At 40.8% G+C, this 24,445-nt stretch overlaps 1 protein-coding gene across 1 annotated transcript; it reads left to right on the top strand.

Annotated features, from left to right (window-relative positions):
• The first annotated feature begins 6,761 nt into the window (after positions 1-6,761).
• Positions 6,762-22,285, top strand: Strap (serine/threonine kinase receptor associated protein). Its single transcript, XM_052175170.1, has 10 exons — positions 6,762-7,121; positions 7,959-8,094; positions 10,617-10,698; positions 10,981-11,053; positions 12,923-13,019; positions 13,591-13,728; positions 17,116-17,252; positions 19,874-20,023; positions 20,539-20,604; positions 21,742-22,285. Exons 1-10 carry the CDS (start codon positions 7,010-7,012, stop codon positions 21,801-21,803), a joined length of 1,053 nt encoding a protein of 350 aa, XP_052031130.1. The 5' UTR covers positions 6,762-7,009; the 3' UTR covers positions 21,804-22,285.
• Positions 22,286-24,445: the final 2,160 nt, after the last annotated feature.

Below are 24,445 nucleotides of genomic sequence, written 5' to 3' on the forward strand. Positions count from 1 at the left end.
CTCCTGCTTCCTGACCTGCTTGAGTTCCAGTCCTGACTTTCTTTGGTGATGAGCAGCAACATGGAAGTGTAAGTTGAATAAACCCTTTCCTCCCCAACTTGCTTCTTGGTCATGATGTTTGTGCAGGAATAGAACCCCTAAGACAGACATGCCAATAGGCCGATCTCCTCGGGTATATCTAGTTTTAGTCGAGTTAACAAAAACTGCATCGGGCAGGCCTAGACTTGTGACATCATCTGGCTGGTTCTCCCTCTGCTTCTCCTTGCTGTGCTGAGGTTAAAACTCAGGGCTGTATGCTACTCCAAAGTTCTCCCACAGAGCAGGGAAAGCTCACTGGCCTTTGTTTCTTGTTCTTTCCGAGTTTTGTTTATTGTTCCTATGGGGGAAGGGGTGTGTGTGTGTGTGTGCCCTACCAGTTTTCTAAAGCAAAGAAAAATCATTCCAGGTGACTAAATGACCGAGGCTATGTCTAAGATAATAATGGAGCATTATCCTTTATCCTCAGTCCCTGGGTAGCCAGAGGAACACTCTAGTTTGCCCAAAGATCCCTGCTGGTTCTGGTTTGACACCTGCTAAGCACTTGCCTGAATGCTGGTCTGTTCTTTAGTGAGGGCTGCTTCTGTTCTCCCCCCTCCCATTTGTCTAAGGACCAAAATGTTTATATTAATGAATTTATTTCTCAAAAGCCATCTATGGAAGGCATGACTAAAGTCCTCCTTTTTTTCCTGAGCACACCTACATTACATAAACTATCACTATGATTAGAAATCATGCCCATGAATTATCCAGGGAAAGTAGATATATCATGTAGATGCATTATTATCTCTGAGGGGTGCTGGTGGGAAGGGTATCTCATTTTATTCCGGTCTCTATTTCTATCTCCGTTATGTCCATTAAAAACAAAAACAAAAAAACAAGAGTACTCCAAGTGTCTATATTAGCTGTGTCACTCTACTTGACTAGACTTGACTCAAAATTTCCTACCACAAAAGCAGCTTATTTTCCACCGCCATCATAAAAAGTGTATTCATTTCCCAGGTAAAATAAAAATATGTCTAAAATAAGCCAAATGAGACAGGGGAGAAAAGAAAACACAAAATATGTTGTTCCACACCAGCTGCCAGCCCCAGCTACAGTGAGACCCTGGGAGGTGCCTCACGTCACTGCTGACAGTGAGTTCCTTCATGGCTTTTCTCCAGGCGAGCTGGAGTCGGAAGAGTCCCGGATATTTAGTGAATAGTTGATTACTGATGACAGGAATCACACCATTGCCTGCCGAGGCAAGTGAAAGGCATCATCAAGACAACACAGCAATATCAGGGCTGTGGGTTGGGGTTTGTGCAAGAGGAACAGCAGAGCAGCCTCAGAATTCCTGAGAACTTCACAGTGCTGTGGAGTTTCAGTCTACTTGTTACCCTTGAGGTCCTCACATCCCTCATAATCTATGCATTGTATGAAAATTCTAAGGGGGTTTCCAGACCCTCACTGGGTAGTGTTATAGGCACTCACACCAATAATGATTCATCTTTTTCAAGTATTGATGCCGGAGCCGATTAGCGGTTCAACCACCATCCTTAGAATTAGAGATAGAGATTGTTGTAGAGTTTGGCTAAGATGCTTTCGCTAGTGACACTGAGTTAGAAAATATAGGGGAACAATTCAAAGCTGATAAAGGCACACTCTTGATAATTGGGTGATGGGTTGTTTAGATCAGGAACAAGAACACCTGACAGCCCAAATAGTTCGAGCCTTTCTTGCTGAAGCTGGCCTGGTGATCAAGGTGATAATTAGTTTCTTATACCCATTTTTTGTCCTTTGCTTCCTGATATGATTTAATAAAAATTGTTAATATTTTTAACAATTAATCCACCCTGATGATTTAAAGTAGAAATAACTGTTTTTATATATAAAAGTTTATATTTTGCGATTCTTCTAAGATTTTTTATAAGATTATTTTTTAAGATAAATAATAATTGATCCTTTCTTTGTAACTTCAAATTGCACCCCACCATAAGAGAACTGGCTGAGAAAAATACCCTGCTTGCTTACACTTTGCTAATCTTTAACATGTTGCTTAGATGTATGTGGGTTCTTGGGAATAATTTGTTTTTCACATATAATACATAAAGCATCTGTATTGGGAACATGCTGGGTTTTTTTTAAATGTATACTTATTGTAATCATTCACTTGATGAAAAATAGAATGTAAGAAAATTGTAATTTTTATATTTCTTGGAAGATTTTGCTGGAATACATAAGTTGTGGGATTAATCCAAGACAGATTTGCTCTTATAGGCAAGCACCTAAGCGAATTCATTTTAAGAAAGATTCCTGCTATTAATATGTTTCCTGTTATTATTAAACATATATAACAATCACTAGGTATTAGCCCACCCCTTTTGTGCAGATCTATGAAGGTGTACTGTCTTGTAGCGATGCTATATACAAAAATAGATGACTTCCCTAGTCTTAATGATGATCCTATAAGAATTCCTAAAATTATATTAGTGATTGTTAAGGTCTTTTATAGTGGACTGCTATTAGGTCCTTTTCTGATAGTCAAAACTGTAATGGGAATTCTGCCAGTCTCCCAAGTGTCACCAGTTAATTGCTTATATGGTAACCAGACTTTCTCCTACTCAGAGCACATTCCAAGAGGTTGTAAAACAATTAACCGAAGGTCATAAAAAAGGGAACTAATGATTTTTTTTTATAGGTGCTAGGACAGAAGATAAAATATTGACTGGGTTTATCTACACAAAAGTTCACTAACAACTTAGTTATGGTTTTCAACTTTAAATGAACCTGTGGAGCTGAGACAGGTAATGGGGATGTTTAGCCAGATAATTACTCCTAATGGATATGCTTGTAAACATTTTCTCTTGTAAACTTATATTTCAATTTATGATTTGGGTTTTTGTGTGAACTTGTGATGAAATTTTTAACACATGATCATGTATTCTGGAAGATGTTTTAAGTGCCGAGGACAAGGAGAAGGGTCAGAACTGATCTGAGAGGAACTGAGCTGAAGAAGAGCTGAGCTGAAGTTTTTAGACAGAACACTTTTCAGACAGAACTGAATTCAAAAACTTAGAAGTATAGGCATAGCATTGGGAGAAAAGGCGTTGATAGTAAGAGCATTGTTATGACATCCGAGCAGGAGGAGAGAGCAAGATTAGAAGGAGAATGCAGAGTGGAATAACTTAGAAATTATCGGTAACAACAACAAAAACAAAAATGACAAACAAACAAGCAAACAAACAAAAAACCCTAAGAGAGCAATGTGAAGAATGCAGAAGGAATGTGAAAAAAGAAACCATAGCGATCAGAAGGCCCAGGTGGGCTTCACCAGAACAGGTCCTTTCTTAACAAGGCAGGTTTAATCTTATTAAAAGGCACAAAGCTTTTTTTTTTTTTTCTTACAAACTTGGGTTTAATTCATTTACCATTAAAAGGGTAGAAGCTTTTTCTTTCTCCATGCAATAAAAATTGAAGCTCATATTTCATCCAAAAATGAGTGAGTTCTTTCTGCACTGGTGCTTGGTCTTTTGCTCATATGCATGTGTGTGTGTGTGTGTGTATGTATGTAATTGTGAGAATGTGTGCCAGCTGGGCTCAGCTGGTTTGAATGGAAATGTATAAATGAGCATGTGTGATGCTGTATAGGAATTTATGTGAAATTATGCATATTTGCCTAAGTAAAAGTTTTTCATTCTGGAAGCATGATTCTCTTCTCCTGGTTCAATAGAAGTTTATTGCTCCAAACTTTCCCCTAGCTCGACAAGCAAGAGGCATCTGGATAATAGGGGAAGGGATCTAGAAATTAGTCTTTTAATCTCCTGCTGTTTTAGGATGAGATACTAAGTGCCAGACACTGAAGTTTCTGACCTCAGAGGAACACGGAAGGCAGGTCAGCTACAATAGCATAGTAACTTAGATAAGTAAACTTTTTATTATTATACAGCAACCCTAAATATCTTATAAGACAAAGTCTTACCCTCTGCCAACACTGTTCCTTTTCTGATGCCTTAAGAACAACTGGCAAGAAAGAAAACCCCACGGGGGCTGGCTCCAGGCAGAATTCCGGTCCTCTCTAAGAGTATCCTCAACTATAGGCAGAATTCTAAGATAGCCCTTAGGAGTCCTGCCCCAAGCACGGATGTTCTGTACAATCTACTGAGCGTGGGTAGACTGGGATGCCTAGGATAGCATAATCACTATTTGGGTGAGATAGCATCCTGTGACCAGGTCCTGGGGAAGATATTCCTGTGGAAGATATTGATAAGCTCAATATCACAGGCCACAGAGAGGTATTTCTGCTATCCATGAGTAGGAAGCACCCTGCCGTGCTGTAAGCATGCACAAACAGGCTTCATTTCTTATTAGGCCTCTCCATTTCTCCCTCTTCCCCATACCATCACCGGCAGACAGAACCTTCAGTCGCAACAAACAGGGGACACTAGAGACACAGCCTTAGAGGTAATGGCTATACTTATCACCTTGAGTTGATCTGCAATCAAAATGCTACTCTATTCCATTAACTGTGTACACTGACTGTATATCAAGAAAAAAAAGTAGAACAGAATAGGGCTTTTAAGAAGCCCCAACAGACTACCAGATCCCCAAGGTATGATTAACAATGAACATAATAAAATCCCAAATTAATAACCATGGTATGTGAATACTTTATATATCAAGTAGGCATTATTTTCAGATAACCTATTTGTGAAATTTCTTTCACACTGATCTACAGAGCATCTTTGTCATCAATAGATCTCTTCCTGTAGAGATGATTTAGTCTGTGTGTCACTTCTACAGTGTTTATTATAATGCTATCGTTTGCTTGGTATGCCCTTCTATGCTCCATATGCAGAAGTCGATCTTAGGCACTGCTGCTCAGATGCCATTCACTGTTGGCATCCAGGCTGATGCCAGACTTTCACAGTGGCCCCCAGAAAGGAGAAAGGGAATGCCAAGTCTGTGTCTTTTGCCCAGGGGCAGACTTAGCAAAGTCCAGTCTGGGACCAGGGCCTTCAGAGTTAAGATTTCCATTTGTGAAAACCTCATTTTTCTTCCTAAAGAGATTGGAATATCAGTCCCAGGCCTGTGTGCTTGGTCTGTGGTGCACATGAGGTGTTCTGTGTTCCTCTTGTGCAACACTGCTTGGTTAGCTTCCTGATGACTTCGGCCCACTGTATGATAGGTTTCTCTGTTCCATTTCCCCCCTGCAAGCAGTATATAAGATGCTGTACTTCTTAGTAAATTAGCTTAGCATAACACATAGCCTTATGCAAAACCTCCTGGCCCCAACTTTCCTGTCTTCTTTCTGATCCCCTGGTCCCTCCTCTCGGAGCCTCTCACTGAAGAATGGCTTGCTGGTCCAGATGCATCTACCTTGTTTTGTTTTTGAGACAGTCTCTCACTCATACTTGGAACTCACTGATAGCATGCTGGCTGGCCAGCAAGCCCAGGGATTGGTATCTTTCAGGGCTGAATTCCAAGCATGTGCTGGAATTCACACAATACACAGCTTTTTTTTTTTTTTTTTTTTTTTTTTTTTTTTTTTTTAATGTGGGTACTCGGTATTAAATCCAGGTCCTCATGCTTGCATGGCAAGAACTTTAGCTCAGTAGACTGGGGTCTCTCCCCAGCTGCAGTAATAGTTGTTAGAACCACAGAAAGAGCTCGTTTTCAGTTATGTTCTCATTGATCCCTACTGTGCACTAAATGAACATTTTTCCCATTAGCAAATAAGCATTTGGTGGCCATTCACTAAACATCAGTCACTTATCTGTCACTAGGATATAAATGTTGTTGGCATAACCATTCTATTAGGGAAGTCATTACTGTTTGTGAGTTGTAGTGGTGTGTATGTATGGGGAGAGGTAGTGGGGAAAGAATGGGTGCTACTGGGTAGGCAGTTAGACGAGAGGTAATTATGGAAAAGTGTGGCTGTATCTTAGCATTACTCTCTCCCCAGGTTCAGATGCCTCTTCGTGCAGTTGATTTGTTCCTAAGACCACAGGGCACTTCCCCCGCCCCAGCCACTAACCAAAGCACTGCTCAAAAGACCCTTATTTCATCAAAATGACGCTTACATGGTGATTTTGTTCTTCCACTGTGTCTAGAGATCAATGAAAGGGATAAATTCCCAACACCGAACCCCGTGGATTGCTCCCAAACCTTTTTTCAGGGCGTCCCAATCCACTCTTTGGTGTGAACGCTTCATTTTGCCAAATAAACGCTCTAACTCTTGTATCTCGATTCAATTTTCTGTTTCGAAAAGGTAAGAACCAAGAGACAACCCAGCCCCCGCCAGCGTTCTTTATTCAGACTCGTGGAAAGAAAATAACTAAAAACAAAGACAGTAACACCTGAGTTAGACATGAGTAAAGAAAAGCATGAAGGGTGAGCTGGAGAGAGGGAGCAAGCGAGGAAAGGTCCTAGATGCCAAGCCTGACAGCACAGTTCGATTCCGGGTTCCTCACTGTCCTGACTCCACCGCCACACAGGAGGGTGTACGGTTGCTCCGAGCCTTGTGGACGCGAGTGGGAAGAGCATACAGAAATAAGAGCATTTAGGAGGTTCCAACTCTGCAACAGAACCCTACAACCGACGGACTTGGCGACTCACAACACTGGGGCAGCCCGCGTGAAGTCAGCGCCGGCTCAGGGCTCGCGCTTGCGCACACGGCTTCTCGCGGCGCTTCTGAGAGCGACCACCTTCCCGCTGTCCGTCACTTCCGGATGACGCGACGCGTCGGTGCGACGTCACTTCCTGCCGCTACCGGTGGAGACCGTGAGTGGCGGCGGGCCGGCTCTCCGGCGCTTCCCTCCCCTTCTCCCTCCCTCCCTGTCCCTCCCTAGGCGGCCGCGCGTCGCGGGGACTCCCTACCGGGCCTCGGCGTGAGTGCGGGGGGCCTTAAGCAGCCTGAGGCGCCGCGGCCGAGAAGGAGGACGACCGCGACCCTCGGTCCCCGCTCCGCGTCACCGCACTCGCCGCCGCCGCCATGGCCATGAGGCAGACGCCGCTCACTTGTTCGGGCCACACGCGGCCCGTGGTGGATTTGGCCTTCAGCGGGATCACGCCTTACGGCTACTTTCTGATCAGCGCTTGCAAAGGTGAGCTGAGCCCGCGATGGCCGCCGCGGCTCCCTAGTGCCGACGGGTGGGTGGGTCGTAGCTGCCAGTTAAAACCACTGCGCTGCTTGCTGGGACAGAGGCTTCTGCTCGCCGCTGGCCAGGCTTTGTGTATCCCTCCTCCCCACCTTTTTTTAGTGCTCCCCAACACTGCGCCCTTCTACACACGCAACTACGTTGTGTTTCCCAAGGATTCACGGAAAGGAGAAATTAGGCCAGGCCGAGAGGAGTATCTTTTACATCTTCTCACTCATCTTATTGTATCAGCCTTTGTGGTGCGAGTCTCATTTATTTTTCCAGATGAAAGTGTACGTTAGGCTTATGTGGTCCAAAGTAAAAACGGCTATTTAGATCGTTTTGACAACTGTCAGTGGCATCCAGCCTATGGTTTTTAAAAAGTTTTTATTCATGAGTGCCTGTGTAGTGTCTGCATGCTTGCACATGTGTGAAGGGGGTGCCCAAGGAGGGCTGTAGATCGTCTAGAGCTGGAGTTACAGGCGGTTGTCTGATTCCCGTGTGGGTGCTGTGAATCCGAATCAGGTCCCTTGGAAGAGTATTTAACAGCTCTTTACAGTTGTTTCGTAATTCGAGTTTGCAAAGGTGAGGGAGACCTCTTACTCGGACCCAGAATTGCTTAGGCTTCCCAGAAAGAGAGAGACCAAAACTCCAGTCACTGGGACCATAGGCACAGACCAGGATGGGAACCCCCAGTGCTTGATGGGAGTAGGTGGGACCAGTTACAACAACAGTTTTCTAGTTTGCTGCTCAGGATTGTTGCATGCTTCTAAATCACATATGTTGTCTTAAAATATTTTCCAGATGGCAAACCCATGCTCCGCCAGGGAGATACAGGAGACTGGATTGGAACATTTTTGGGTCACAAAGGTGCTGTTTGGGGTGCAACATTGAATAAGGATGCCACCAAAGCTGCTACAGCAGCTGCAGACTTCACAGCGTAAGTGTAACAAAGATGGCTAACTGTATTCTGTTTGAATTATGTGGTGACATGGTCTGATTCTCCAGTTTCACTGTTAGGCATAAAGTTTGACTCAGCTGATGCCATAGGGAATACATGGTGTTTCTGGTTCTTTGAGCATCCTTATCTTCACTAAGATCCCAGACTTGAGGTGTTTCAATGATTGACCCTCTTATTGAGACCAGGAACCTTGGTCTATGCGGCTTGGATAATGGAAATTTCTGGTGCCCTTTACAGATATTTTTGTAAACTTAGTCCTATATAGTGATGTCTCCAGATACTTTTTTTTTTTAAACTCAGTTTTATTAACTGATCCTAGATAATTTAAAACGGGGTCTCAAACTTTTCATTTCCCATGATTTTAAAAAGATCACTGTCTGGAAGATTCTTAGTTTTCCTTAGATTCTCATTGTCTTAGTTAGGTTTCATTATTGTGAAGGGACAACATGACCAAGGTAAAGGTAACTCTTACAGATTTAATTGGAGCTGGCTTACAGTTCAGAGGTTCAGTTCATTATCATGGAGGGAAGCATGACAGTGTCCAGGCAGATATGGTGCTGAAAGAGCCAAGATGATCAGAAGGCAGCCAGGAGACCGGCAGGAGGGTGGTCTGGATCACAGTGGTCAGGTGCAGGTCTTTGAATACACACACACACACACACAAAACCAATCAGTGTAGTAATGGATAAGTCTGGCATCAGATTGGCCAGGCTTGAGGCTTCGAATACACACACACACACACACACAGTCAACCAATTAGTGTACACACACACACACACACACATTCACTGTAGTAATGGATAAGTCACCTCATCTCAGTTCACTTTCTCTTTTGATACAGTCTGAGATGGATTAAACTGTTGCCATAATACACTTCACCTGTTTTTACTTTGGGTTTTGCATATATTATCAAACTGACTTATAATGATTGTTTGCTCATTTAAGGCTTTATATCATTTTTGTGCTTTATATCATTTTTGATGAATAGTTACTAACCTGTGTTTGTTGTCACCATTGTTTTTAAATCGATGAAGGTAACTTATTTACTCTTGTGCGTGGGTGTGGTTTGTGTGGAGGAGGTCAGAGGACAGTTTTGGGGGTGTGGGTTGAAGGTTCTGACTGCAGTTGTCACGCTTGTGTGCCCACAAAAGCATTTTGCTGGCCCACAGACAGTTAAGAGAGGCTGTACATGATAGTAGGCCAGAGCCTGGAGAGTGGAAATGCCTTACTGATTTCTTGTTTAAAAGAATTGCACACTTTGGAGCAGTTGTAAATGTGTTGCCATCTTTGTTTTAAGCAAATTGAAAATAAATGGTTGTTGGTGTGGTGGCACCTGCTTCTTTAATCCCATTAAGCACTTGGGAGGTGGAGGCAGGAGGATCTCAAGTTAGAGACTTAGTCTGGGGATATAGCAGCCCCAAGCGGGGACTACATAGATCCTGCCGAAAAGGAAACAAACAAGACAGAAACAGAAATAAAGAAAATAATTATTGGAGAACGGAAACTGAGTAGAGATTAGCTTTTGAAATGAGTATGCAAAGAATGTTGAGGACACAGGTGAGAATCCTGTGGGAGCTGAAGAAAATGCATGGCCTGTCTGTGAGGAATGGGTCATAGTTAGAACCTTGGGTGGCTAGAATCAGAAATAAAAGTGGTTATAAGAGAAATATGGTGACATTATTTCTCCGAAGCATGAATTTACAGCCTTACATATAAGTCCATCCAACTATGTAATAGGAATTGTATCACCAGTTCCTGTGTCTTAGATTTGTAAATGTTACCGATGCTGTTCGGGCAGTGTGCTCTGCACTCCCGGCCCTTAGCTGCATGCTTCTGCTTGCAATCTCTGCACTTTCCATGACAGATTGTATGTGCACAGTCATAGCCTTGTGTGCTTGGAATGCAGAGGTGGCTGGTTGGCTTGTATTTTATTTCTGCTTCTGTCTGTTTTGAGAAAAGATTCACTGTGTAATTAAGGGAAACCTAAGGTCAGAATCCTCCTGTCACAGGATTGTAAAGTGAGCAGGGATTATGCCCATTAGCACCTAACCTTCTACATCTTGATTTAAGCGTTATCTGATCTGTATCCAGGTTTAACATTGTAAAAATTTAAAGTTGTTAAATGCAGAAAATTCTTTATATTTTGCTCTGGCCTGTGGCTAGGTAGAAGGATGACTTGATGAATTGAATTGATTAAAATATTTTGCAGATTTGGTAAACAAAATATTACAGCTCTAAGCTAAAAACTAGGCTAGGTTAATTTGTGAATCTCGCATAAATTATTCTTTTTCAATGTCAAAGAAAATTAAGAGTTAAAAAGTCCTATGGGAAAATTGTCTTTTAGGCTTTTGATAAATTAAGTATCCTAATAATTAACACTATGGCAAATGCATAATACACTTGTAAATATTTTGCGTATAATTATTTTGTGTTGATCAAAATTACCATTATATTGAATCTTGTATTAATGTTACATAATATTTGTTTATGTTTACATTTAGCAAAGTGTGGGATGCTGTCTCAGGAGATGAATTGATGACCCTGGCTCATAAGCACATTGTCAAGACTGTGGATTTCACACAGGTGTGAGAAAATGGAAATTTGGGTAGGGATGTAATTCAGTGTGGTTCACTGCTTGCATAGCACAAAAAAGGCCCTGAATTCCATTTGAAATCAAAGAAATCTTACTGGGAGCAGGGGTAGAAAGGCAGGCAGTGCCTCTTGAGGGAAACTTGAGCTTAGCAATTTTCTAAGAAGTTCATGATGTTCTCCTAGAAGTAGTTGGCTACAGTGTGTCTTTATTGGTAATTCTCTTTAATTAATGATTAAAGTGGTTAATCTAACATTTTTCTTTTTTGTTTTCAGGATAGCAATTACCTGCTAACTGGGGGACAGGATAAACTGCTGCGTATATATGACTTGAACAAACCTGAAGCAGGTAACTGCGACGTATACACTTCACTTTGTGCTTTTCCTTTTTCTTTAAGTATCGAACTAAAGAACTCTAAAAGTTAAGATAATCAGCAGAGAGAAACAGCCATTACCTATTCTTCTTCATTGTTAACGTCTTTTGTCAAAATAAGTCCTGTCAGGCCTTTTTTGGAGATTTCATTTAATATTGGCTTATTTTACTGAAGAGCTCATAGCCTTTTGGCAGTGTAAAACATCACCATGGTAATGGTTTTTCATTTCATGATGCTAGGTTCTGTAAAGGTACTAGAGCAATGTTGCTAGATTAGGGAAACGGTTGGTGTGGCCCTCCGGAGGAGTGGATGCTGAGACTCCAGTCTTCGTGGTTAGTAGGGTCAGGCTTTCAACTATTCAGTGTATTGGTTGTTCTAAAAAAGCATTCTGTAGGAGAAGACAGGGTTATTTGTGAATTATAGAGCTGATATTAAGTTTTAAGAAGTATGCTGTGATTAAGCAGTTACTCTGTAGAGTCGTATTCTATTTGGAAAGACATATGTAATATAGCAGACTATACTTACCACTACTTACTGCATTATCTGCTGGGCACTTCTCTCTGCTTACTTTTTGGTGGACTTATGCTAATGCATCAAAGTGATGTTGAACTTGTCTGACACAGTAAAGTTATAGTTCAGGGTTTGGGTGGACTGGATGCTTTTCATCCTCACCTCTCAGCTGTGCTTTGAAGATGCTTTTTCCAGTGGAACAGCAGTAGAAGTGATAGCAGTTTATGGAGCTTTGACTGTCAGACAGTAGTGATCACTCAGGTGTATGTTTCTACTTGATCCTCATAGGTATATGTAACAACTTCTATTGCCCTGTTTTAAAGATGAAGAAGTGAAGTTTCTTGCGTATGCTACTTTAAAATTTCCCTTTCTCTTTCTTCTACTTTTCCTGTTGCATACATGTGAGTGTGGTGTGTTTCCCACTAGTAGTTACTACCAACGGTGACTTTGACAGAGGGCCTAGAGTTAAATTTAATATGAGGATTAGCTTAGTACTCCCTTGTTCCTGGGCCCATGTTTTTATCCATTAGTAGTATGTTTGTCTGTAACTGCCCGCAGTTACATCTAACGGGTTACCTGGAAAGGAAGCTGGGGATGTATAGGAAGGCAGCAAAAAGAGATGGAGACCAAGATAACACCAACTATTCTAGGTCTCAAAGTTTTATGAAGAACTCCCAATATATATAGGCAGAGGAAAACCCTTCCCCAAAGGCTGGAAGCTTCTCAGCAGAACCAGTTCAGTTGCTCCACTGATGGCTAGTGTTTCTCTGGAAATTGCAGGTTCTTGAAAAACAATAGGCTTCACCTTGTTCTGAGCACTCCACCCTAGGTGGAGGAGATTAATGGCTAACTCTGGAGTTCCCTTTCAAAGGCTGGGAGAGGAACTTCACATTGATCAATGTCAAGTTCCTGCCAGGTGGCTTGGCACCTCAATAAGTCTCTCTACATTTGTCTTAGGGTTTTATTGCTGGGAACAGATACCATAACCTAGGACCACATTTAATTGGGGCTGGCTTATCAGTTCAGAGATTCAGTCCTTTATCATCAAGGCAGGAGCTTGGCAGTGTCCTGGCAGGCATGGTGCGGGAGGAGCTGAGAGTTCTACCTCTTCATCTGAAGGCTGCTTGCAGAATACTGGCTTCCAGGCAGCTAGGATGAGGGTATGCCCATGCCCACAGTGACACACCTACTCTAACAGGACCACACCTAATAGTGCCACTCCCTGGGCCTAGCATATGCAAACTATCACAGTGTTGTAACTTTGAATTGCTTTTATATTGCTCTGTTTAGAAAGCCAAATATTTATTATTCATTTTAAATTGTTTCTTCTAAAGAACCTAAGGAAATTAGTGGTCACACTTCTGGTATTAAAAAGGCTCTGTGGTGCAGTGAAGATAAACAGATCCTTTCAGCTGATGATAAAACTGTTCGGTAAGTTAATTTTTCTTAATTAAAGTTTGAAAAATATTTTACCTTGTGGTTCATGAATACTTTCAATAATCATTTAGGGAAATGTGTGTAGCTTAAAATTTACTATAAGTCACAATAACATGGACTTACTATTATCACGTGGAGTAGAATTCAGAAAGTCATTAAAGCTGCTGCTATGTAGCTGTTCCCAGTGTAGTTATGGACAGATTGGCTGAGGGCATTCATGGTGCCCTTTAACCTTTGTGTGTTAAGAACTGATATATTTTGGGAAAAGATGCATAGCTGGGAGATAGACCAAAACAACAGTTCAGATTAGTTAAACTAGAACCAGGTGTTTTATAACATAGTGTTATAGGCGTTAGGAAAATAAAATAAGTTGATTTTACCCACAACCTAACACAAGTTTTTATATTTCATAGAAATTCACAATTCCTATTAATTTGTAATAAAAATTGCTTTATTACAGTTGTGTTTATTTTCTCATGGATTTATATAAAGATGAAAGAAGCTTTTTCTGGCTGCTGAATAAATAATTTACTATGTACTCATTCATTTGTTCATTTATTTGTAGGCTCTGGGATCATGCCACAATGACAGAAGTGAAATCTCTAAATTTTAATATGTCTGTTAGCAGCATGGAATATATTCCTGAGGGAGAAATCTTGGTTATTACTTACGGACGATCTATTGCTTTTCACAGTGCAGTAAGGTATGTCAGTCCAAGACACTTCTTCACCTATTTCTGTGGTAAAGAGGGGGAATCTTCACCCATTTCTGTGGTAAAGAGGGGGAATTAACTTACTTTAAAATTAAGGGGCTAGAGAGCTGGCTGAGCTGTTGATTAGCGATTAAGCCTCTTGTGGAGAAGGTCAGTTCTCCCCACCATCAGGTAGCTCAGTCACCTGAAACTCCAGCCTTGGCATCCGGTGGCCTCCACAGGCATCCACATGTACATGCACAGATACATATACATACAAATAAAATATTCTTTAAAAAAAATTGAAAGGCTTGTACCAAAACGTTGCATGGTTCTTTTAAAGGCAGATTTTTACCTGTGCTGTGTAATTCAGACAGAAGTGTTCGTTCCCACTTCTTAACAACTCTCTTAAGTTGAGCACTGTAATCATGAATTAGCAAATTTTCAGCTACCCGTGATATTTATTTCTATAGTAAGGAATATACAAGATCATGCCAACAGCATGATGTCAGTGGTTCCTTTAATGAAAACAGAATATAAAATATGCTAATGAATATCCTAGGTAGCTGAAATTGCACTAATTTTAATAGCATATTTTATATTCTGTTTTTATCAAAGGAACCATTGGCATGATGTATATTCCTTACTATATAGAAATCACTGTGATAATTGTTTTCTATATTTTTTTTTTAAGATTTATTCATTTTATTTATACGAGTACACTGTAGCTGTCTTCAGACACACCAGAAGAGGGTATCAGATCCCATAACAGATGGTTGTCAGCCACCATGTGGTTGCTGGGAATTGAACTCAGGACCTCTGGAAGAGCAGTTGGTGCTCTTTAACTGCTGAGCTCTCCAGCCCTGTTTTCTATTTTCTAATGAAAATTTTAAAGAGACAAGGCCTGGGGATACAGCTCAGTGAGAGTACTTGTTTAGCATGGATTGAGAACCTGGGTTTGAGTTCCTAGGATCTACATGCAGTGAGGGAAGTCATGCAAACCCATTCGTTGTGTGCGTGTGCATGCACGCGCATGTGCGTGCACGCGCATGTGCGTGCACACGCACACTTTGATTTTTTCTTTTAATTATTAGGACTATGATGCATATAATCTTGGCTTTTTTAATTAAAAATGTTTTTATCTGTTAAAACACCTTCAAAACATTTTTATTGGTTGTAGTGCATTAAATTATAAGAGCTTATGTTTCAGTGCCCTGAAGTCCAATGTTGAGTTCATCTGTAGAACTGACTGTACAGTTCTTAGCCTTGGTGCTTAGAAGGTTTCTGTAAGGATTGTAGCACATTCTCCTCCAACAGTGGTCTGACGGTGTGGTCTGAAGAATGCTTCAGTGTTCAGCTACATTGTATAGGAGACAGAAAAAGTGACAAAAAGTTCTAAAACCTGTAACTGCTCATTTCTGGACCATGAATTCCTGCCATAGACTGTTGCCTCAGATCTCATTTGGTAGTAACTGGCCTGTTGAATATTTCAAACATGGGGGCTGGTCTGTAATGCCTAATTCAGCACAGCTAACTTTAGAGTTTTTGTATTTTTTTTTTTTTTTCCCAAGACAGTTTCCCTGGGTATCCTTGGCTGTTGTGAAACTCTCTGTGTAGATCAGGCTGGCCTGGAACTCAGATTTACCTGTCTCTGTCTCCTGAGTGCTGGGTGGGATTAAAGTTATACATTACCATGCCTAGCTATTTATATGTGGTATGTGTTGATTGATGGTCTATGTTTAAGTAGTTTTCAGGATTGAAAAGGGCTGGTAAGGAAACTTAGATGGTTTTGTTTTGTTTTGTTTTGTGGGGGATAGGGGAGTTGTTGTGCATTGATAAATACAGCTTCATTATCAGGCAATTAATCTCTTATTGCTGTGAAGAGACACCATGGCCAAGGCAACTTACAAAAGGACACCATGGCCAAGGCAACTTACAAAAGGAAGCATTTAATGGGGGCGGGGATTACTTACATTTCAGAGCAGAAGCCCATGTCCACCTTAGCAGGAGGCAGGCAGATATGGCATCAAAGCCATAGCTGAGGGCTTATATCTGATCCACAAGCAGGAGATGGACAGAGCTAACCAGACTGGGTCTGCCATGGGGTCTTGAGACCTCAGTTCACCCCAGTGACGCCTCCTTCACCCGTGCTAATCCTTCTCAAAACAGTCTGACTGGGAACCAAGCAGAGGGCTGCAGGCTTCATTCTTATTCAGACCACAGCATGACCTTCACTCCCAGTTACAAACAGTGGGGTGGACCCCGAACCCTGATCAATTGAGAACACGTTTAATATTCCTTTGTGTTGTAGTAATTCCTACTTATAGTTATTACTGTAGTAAAATGCCACTTTAGCTTTATGTTTTATTTACCTTTTTTCAGTATTGAGCCTTCAACCTGGGCCTTTATATGCTAGGCAAATAAATGCCCATGTTCCCAACTTGATTTTTTTAAATCAGGGTTTCAAGGGTGCCCTGAGTTCTCTTTCCTTAGCTTCTTGAGTGCTGGTATGCAAATGTGTACCACTGCTTGGCCTGTATGACACTTTTGTATTTACTAAAATAATCCACTTTATTTTGTAGAAAAAATAGGGTGAAATTTTTCAAAAGAAAAATAAACTAATCTGTCATTGTCACTGCTCTAAGTGGGAAGGATGTGGGGGAATGGAGCTGGTAAAGGAGGCAGACGTCAGTCTTGTGCAGCGCCAGCTTTATTCAGAGCATCAGACAGTTTATATACTCTGACAATAAAGGTCATGGGAGTAAAATTCTATTTGAGTTCAAACTGTACAATCACCAGGATAGCTTAAACATAATTGAATAACAGCAACAAGCAATAATGAGTAATCTGAAGTAAAGACATTCGTGTCCACTGCACCTGGGAGGAGCACAAAAACACATTCCAAGAATAATCCCATGTTTTAAAGAAATGGAAGTCATGAGACTCTAGTTTTTTTGGAGAGTTATAAGCATGTAGAATTCTCACAGAACTCATTCTGGACTGTGTTCCAATATATCTGTGAACCTGACCCCAGTGAGGGCTAAGGCAAAGAGGAGCCTGAGTACTCCACATTGATTCTGTCTCAAAAACTATAAAAGATCCCTAATGTGGTATACCAGCCAAGACACTGATGTCCAGAAAGTGTCTCCTGCTCAGAATATGGAGTTCCCACTACTAAATGTCTCCCCGAGATGAAGTCCACTTGGATATAACAGTATAACAAGTGTTTGAACTTTTTTGCTTTTTTTTTTTTTTAATCCATTTACACTTAACTGAATCTTTTTTTTTTACTGTGTATTGGGTTTCAGGATTCAGGAAAATTTTAATGTGGCTAGATAGTTATTTATATAGTATTAAAATTTTTATAGACATTTATGTTTTTGTGTTTTTCCTTCACAGTCTGGAGCCAATTAAATCTTTTGAAGCTCCTGCGACCATCAATTCCGCATCTCTTCATCCGGAGAAGGAATTTCTTGTTGCAGGTGGAGAAGACTTTAAGCTGTATAAGTATGATTATAATAGTGGAGAAGAGCTAGGTGAGTCTTCTTCTCTCACGGCAGTCTCTCCACCTGTGGGTGTGACACCTTTTAGGGCTGTGTGTGTCACATGACCCTTCCACAGTGATTGGAAAACACAGATATTACGATTCCTAACGGTAGCAAAATTACAGTTATGATGTAACAAAAACAATTTTATGGTTGGTGGAGGTTATCACAGCACCACAACTGTGTTAAAGGGTTGCATCGTTAGGAAGGTTGAGAACCACTGCCTTCAATAATTTATTGTCAAAATATTTTGAGTGCCTTAGGTATTAACCTACGGTGTGTTGAAAGTAAGTTTTCCAGCTGACTAAAACTCAAAATTCATACATTAAAAAACAAAGGTGTTTTATCCATTTTGGATGGAAATATAGATCCTCAGAAAAAATATACTGAACTCATTTCCTCTTAACTGAGTTTTGTCTTTTCACTGATGTTCTGTAGTTCACTGATTTGTCATGCTTTATTGGGATGAAATATTTGTATTTCAAGTCAAATACAAAACACATACAAGGATATTTTGTTCTTTCTAAGGAGAACAGGTACAAAAATCCTGTTCACCCAGCCTCCTTTCTTCAATTGGAGAATTCCCAAGAGTTTTTAGAGAATGGTAGGGGATCACTGGTTTATCAAGGCACTTTTAGAAAGAGAAATAAATATATATAGGATTATAATATATAATATCATTTATTATATATACTTTTCATTTTAATCTATATTTTATACTTTAATATTAAAATTAATTTGTAAAACTAAAATAAAATTTAATATAGTAATATGTAAAATATTACATGTTATATATAATAATATATTATTAGTTTCTTTTTGGAGTCTCGCTATTTCCATAAGTTTCATTGTTCTTTAGAAGTAGAATGACTGATGTATGATTAATTTGAGGTAAATACATCCTAACTTTATAGTGTGTATAATAGTATGCTAGATAGGTCAAAGAGCAAGACTTTTAGTACTTTTATGCTTACCATACTTACCAAGTCCAAGTATGTTTTGCTTTTAGTTTGAAAATCTTTTTTTCTGTCTATACCCTGGCTCCTTTTTTCTTAGTTGTATCTAAGTATTCTGGCTTTCCACCCAAAGAACTAATCTAGCTGGATTCATACACAAAGAACAGGAGGCAGTTTTGTTATGTTTCTTGGGAAAAACTGGTGGTGGACTGGTTCTGCTTAACGTCAGTTCTAGAATGTTTCAGTCACAGGATCCGTCTTCTCAGCCTGAGAGAGCTGTGGCTGGGCTGGGTTTGGTTGGGCGGGAGGAGGTGCTCAGCATCGCCCACCCAGGCTGTGTGTTAGAGATGGACAGATGTTGGATTTTGGATGCAGCCATTCTCATCTCAGTCTCTGTTCACGGAGCTTGGGGTTGTGGGTAAGGGTTGAGTCCAGGAGGCTTGTGAATGGTACACAAATAATTCCATCCCAGCCGCTCTGCTCAGACGCTTTTATTCTCTGGCTAGTCAGATGGAGGAAACTGCAGAATAAGATGATGAGGCCTAAGACTCATAAGTCTTAGGACTTAGGGAGACTCGTAAGTAAGAGTTTTCTTGCAGTAGAAAGACCTTCCTGATCTATACCTTCCTCATATTAAAATGTAAGCTCAGTATTGAGTGTGTGTCTCAGCTCTGTGGTGGAATTGGGAAGCCTAGATAGCCTGATTGGGGTCAGGGATAGCGTATGTAAAAGAGCTCCATCTGGTGTCTGTCTGCAGACATGTTCAGAATCAGTTCCTCTAACAGCTGATGGTGAATTCAGGACTTAGAAACTGCGATGGAGTTCATAGACTTGAGCTCTAGCCTGCAGAATATCCTATGCTAGTCTTTATTGACAGCTTCTCAATTCGAAGTGGGTTATGAAACTTCATTTTCTAAGTCTGTGTCGGGATACGGTCAAAAGAGTGATGTAGAGTGAATAATACCTTGGGGGAACCTTGAGAGAGCTGCATTTTGTTCCCTGAGTTGTTCTTAGATAGGATTGTGTTTCTTCTGTGTTAAACATTTACATTCCACTCATAAGACGTGGTTATTCTTGTTGGCTGTCAGAGCATAGCAGTAGAACCCAATCTGGTGAAAGGATATGCTGCGTGCTGATCTCAGTTTGCCCTGAATTGGATATAGTTTGTGCTTGCCCAGATAACCTATAGTATGTGCCAGGCAATTGTGTTTAAATCGATCGGTCCTGAGCAGATTCCGGGAAAGGGCTGGCTGTTAATGCTTAGTATGTGCTGTGCTGATTGGTCTTTATTTACATGCTTTCTTTTTCTGATCATATTTTTCTGAACTCAAACAGGCTTCCTTGGGTCATTGCTTTCTTTGCTATATTCATGTATAAAGTACACTGAAGCTGCGGTAATGTGTCCACAGCGTCAGAGTGCAGTCCAAGCCATTCTTCCAGGGCCTCCGACCCCAGGTCTCAGACAAGATCTGTATGGGTCAGTTAAAGGTGACAGGTCTGCCTCTGATGTACTGGATTAGGAAGGGCTAATTTTAGGGAAATGGTAGAGATGATATCCCCAGCAGTATAGACAGTGTTTTCTTTAGTACAGCAGTATTTACCCTGATAGCTTTACATTTATTTAAATCTGATATCTCTGCTCTTCACTGTTTTCAGAATCCTACAAAGGTCACTTTGGTCCCATTCACTGTGTGAGATTCAGTCCTGATGGTGAACTCTATGCCAGTGGTTCTGAAGATGGGACATTGAGATTGTGGCAAACTGTGGTAGGAAAGACCTATGGCCTGTGGAAATGTGTGCTTCCTGGTAAGGACATCTCTTCAAAGTTATCAAATTATAATGCATAAATTTTGTATCATATATTAATTCTGTTCCACTGTGCATGTTTCCTTTAGATTTTGAATTAATGTAATATGATATAAGCAAAGTGAAGTCATGATTCTAAATGAGCAATGTCCTTTATGTGATGAATTAAATGACCTGAATTCAAAATTTATTACAAAGGAACTAGAGAGATGGCCCAGTGGTTTCAAGAGCATACATACAAAAATAAAACTAAGGCTTGCTAGAAGGCAGTATGAAGATTTATAAGTATCCGTCCAGTTGTTTATAGTATTACTTGATCCTTACCACTGAAAACACATTTTTGGTTAAACAAACACCCCAAATACTTATTCCTAATCCCAGAGTGGCTGTCATGCTAAAGGTGATTTTGAGATTTCTCTTTTCGAATGACAGTGACTTAGGAGGAAGTGTGCTGTGTGAGTTGGTGGGAACCTGCCCTGTTACATAGTCAGTCACCACTGCTTTTCTCTTCACAGAGGAAGACAGTGGGGAACTGGCAAAGCCAAAGATTGGGTTTCCAGAAACAGCAGAAGAAGAGCTGGGTAAATACAAATTAGATAACTTTTCTAAGCGTTCTGGGTATGTACAAATTCAGTGTATAAGCATTTTGGTCCATGGCAAAAGAAACTCACTGTTTGTACACAGTTGAAATATATCATGATGTGTGAGTGCGAAAGGCCCCAGGTGCTTGGGCATGACTGACAGGGCTCCTGGCACCCATTCAGGAACGGGTTTAAAAGCTCCTTACACAGTTCAGAGCCCTGAAGTGAGGCAGATGGTTTCCTGCACAAGTGACATTTATGTGGGAGGAGACCTCAGGATGGGCAGGGTGGCTGGTGAGGTTCTGAGGATGCGCTGTTGATGATGGGCAGGAGGGCTCAGCAGACAACAGAAGAGAAGCAATGGAACCAGCGTGAAGAATGTCACTGTTCAGCTTCAAGAGTGAGGGCAAGATGAGAGGAGAGAAGCTAGGCCAGCCAGTCCCTGGTTCCCTCTGTTACAACCTTAAGAGTTTTATGAACTAGGAAAATGAAAAACCTTTGATCTAAGTGGAGGGATAGATGTAAATTTAGGGAATTGCCTTGGTGTATAGTGTGGAGAAAGATTCAGACTAGTGGCAATAGATTCTAGGTTAGTAGCCACGGGACAGACACCAAGAACGGAAGGAGGGTGGCTTGCCTTCAATGCATAATGGTTAGATTGGAACATTGGTCATTGCTCATTTGTGACTTGGGCAATAAGAAAGGAAGAGTTGATCACAGGCTCCAAGGTTAACGCCTGCTTTTGATACTATTAGAGCCTGCCTCCCAGAGGCAGTGTTTAATGACTTTGAGCTGCATGGCTCTAAATACTAGTATTTGATTACTAAAGGAAAGGACAGGACCTGCAAAAGCATGATTTAGTTAAGTGCTGATTGGGTAGTTGGAGTTAGTCAGAGCTTATCGTGAAGGGAAAAGAATGGGTTAAACACGGTATGAAGGCAGTGGGTGAATATGTCTGCTCTCTGCTCCAGTGTTTGGTGGCCCAAGTCCTGGGATAATGTCATGTTCAGTAGCTGTCTATCCTCTCTTTCTTACCACAGATGTTTGAAAAGACCTTGTAGTCATTTCCTCCTTGCACGGAAATGTAGATTTCCATATTCCCTTTATTAAATGGACTATTTTCTCTTTTAAATGCAGAAGAAATTGCTTCAGAGAATTCAGATTCTATCTATTCGTCAACTCCTGAAGTTAAGGCCTGAACATCAAGCGTGTGCTGCAGAAACCATACAGTTCATGGACTCAACAAGCAGAGACAAGCATCCGCCTTCAGAGTTACTCTGCCTGTGGCAAAGAGGGCAGACAATGTCGGGGCATATGCATTAGCTCCAGTGCACGAACAGCTACTCAGTGTTGCCTGTGAGTGAAAATAGCTGCGTGTATAAGGCAGGAGGATTATGTTCACACAGTGCCATAGCCTGCTGTCTGGAATGAAAAGCCAACTTACAGTTTCCATTTTACACCTAAATTTCTTGTAGCTGTTTATGTTATGGAGAAGAAAAATATATTGGCCTATTTTTCTGACTTTTCCCTTAAAGAAGAATGCCTTTTTTTCTCTTTGCTTAGTTATGAAGAAGAGGAAATACATGATAAAATAACTGGTCTGGTCTCTTTCATTGTACACTGACTGCTTCAGAACAGCTAATATTTTTTAGTTATCTAAATAAAATGCCTCTAAAATAAATTTTCTGTTTCTTTGGGAAATTCTGATATATTTGAATATTATAACTAACTATTCAAAGTTTTATATATCATATGCAACCAGCCATAGCTAAAGACAGTTTGGTTATAGAGTCTGAACTAAACATTTCCTAATTTCGAAATTCAATAATTTAAACTTGAAATTTTCATATCTTTTTGCTGGATGTTCATTTATCTCCTTCTGGATGGAGGTAGAATTGCTTTTCTTGTCTCTTTAAACATGCATGTTACTAAAAAAGAAAAGCACTTAGAAAGTAAAGAAGTTGAAATCTCAGTTGTTCTGAAAAACTGCTGTACGTAGTCAAACGTGCTTGATTGTACAGATAGCCACATGATCTAATGAAACTGGGTTAGTCATGCTCAGTATTTATGATGTATCAAATTTATCTTTGGGTCATTCAAAAAGTCAGTCTTTAATAAGTTGGATTAGTTGAATAAATTTGTAGTTTATTTACTTATTTTACAATATGAAGAGGTTAAATTAGTAATTTGGAAATACAGGTGAACAGCTTGTGTTAATTTGCTTTCTTGTAAATTTATCTTTTGAGTGACCTTTAATATTAATACTTTGATTAGAAGAAAAAACTGGATTGTGACAACCAGAAGGTGGCACTCCAGGCAGTGCTTGGGAGAGCCAGGGGGAAGCCTGTCACAGACCTTGATGAGCCTCAGGCAGTGGTGTTCCTGTGTCCATGTTTAACATGCTTGGTTCTCTGCTCTGTAGCAGTATTGTTGATGTATCAAGATTAGACTGAGAGTCTGACCCTAAATAAAATTGAATGCATCTTTTGTAACACAAGTTGCTTGGATTCATGAAATTGATAAATTAAGGGCATTTCTTATTTTGTGCCATTGGTTTCCTATTGTTGCAGCAAGTTTGTAGCCTGAACCAGAATGCTTATTATCAGATCACAATGTCTTGAGGCTGAAGCAAGTCTCACTTGAATAAATCCAGGTGCTGGCCAAGCTGCATTCTGTCTGGAGTCACCAGAAGATACTCCCTCTGCCCTCAGCTTCTGGAAGTCATGCAACCCTTGGCTTTCCTCAGCCAAACTTGTTTCTCAACTTCTTCAGTGACTGATGCAGCCTTAAATTCAGGTGCTCAAATGCAAAGGCCTGGATGACCCTGTTTGCCTGTCTCTGGCTGTGTGCTTGTCCTGGGAGCACGCCTCCATCTGTTCCTGGCCTCCCTTCTCTTGCTCCCTCCTCAAGCTGCCCATGGTTCTTGGATGTTCCCACCTCCCTCCTGCCTTTGCCTGGTTCTCAGCCTTCCAATCTACACTGTAGGAAAGGCTTTAGAATTTGAACCAGGAGGTTGGGACACTTGGTTTGGGTGCTGGTTGATAATTCCTTGACAGTGTGCCAGCTTTCTCAGCCTGCTGAAACTTTCAGTGGGGCTGAAACTTCCAAATAAAGTGGGGACTGGAGAGTCAGCCTAGTCAGTAAAGGGTGTGCTATATAGCTATGAGGATCTGAGTTTGCTTCCCCATCAGCCACATATAAAGTCAGACGTGCACTTCTGAACGTGCTCAGGCCACGCCATAGCTATATATTAGGGTACAGGATTGCTTGGCCGTCTTTTTAGCTAGGGTTATTCTACAGGTTTTTGTGTTGAGACATGAATATTTTGGCTATGTGTGATGTTGGCGTTCTTGGTGATCTAGTGGGATTCAGGTAAACTCCTGGTTTGTAGTGCCTGCTCTAAGTTTTGCAAGGCTAGGTGAAAATTATAGTGGTATTATGAATATGCTCTAGGCACATCCAAAATATTTAGAAGTAGCTGTGTGTGGACCAGACTAGATGGCAGCTCTGTAGGGAAATAAGCAGCCTTCTCTCTAGCTGAGTAATTGTATATCTGACACTACGTTAATAACTTCCATTTATCATGTCCTAGTGTATTCATAAGCCATACAACTTTGCATGCAAACTTTAGTAGACTGTTATGTCCTAGAACCTTCTAGTCATTAAGTAGAATGTATGAATGGTTTTAGTTCATTAGAGACCTCTCTACCAGATTGCTGCTTAATTCTCAAATTTTGGGTCTCTGGGTGCATGTACATCTCTGACAGGGCTTTCCTGACATGAAAATGCTCTCCTACATCTGAAAATACTAGAGCCATTGATTCACTGGACAAGCGTGTAG

The sequence above is a fragment of the Apodemus sylvaticus genome, chromosome 2, assembly GCF_947179515.1.
Source record: "Apodemus sylvaticus chromosome 2, mApoSyl1.1, whole genome shotgun sequence".
Lineage (NCBI taxonomy): Eukaryota > Metazoa > Chordata > Mammalia > Rodentia > Muridae > Apodemus > Apodemus sylvaticus.

Bases quoted from the DNA above. Each gene is read 5' to 3' on its own strand.
- Strap (XM_052175170.1), top strand. From the start codon at position 7,010: ATGGCCATGAGGCAGACGCCGCTCACTTGTTCGGGCCACACGCGGCCC. The intron at 7,122-7,958 runs GTGAGCTGAGCC...AATATTTTCCAG, and splicing joins TCTGATCAGCGCTTGCAAAG to ATGGCAAACCCATGCTCCGC. The intron at 10,699-10,980 runs GTGTGAGAAAAT...TTTTGTTTTCAG, and splicing joins AGACTGTGGATTTCACACAG to GATAGCAATTACCTGCTAAC.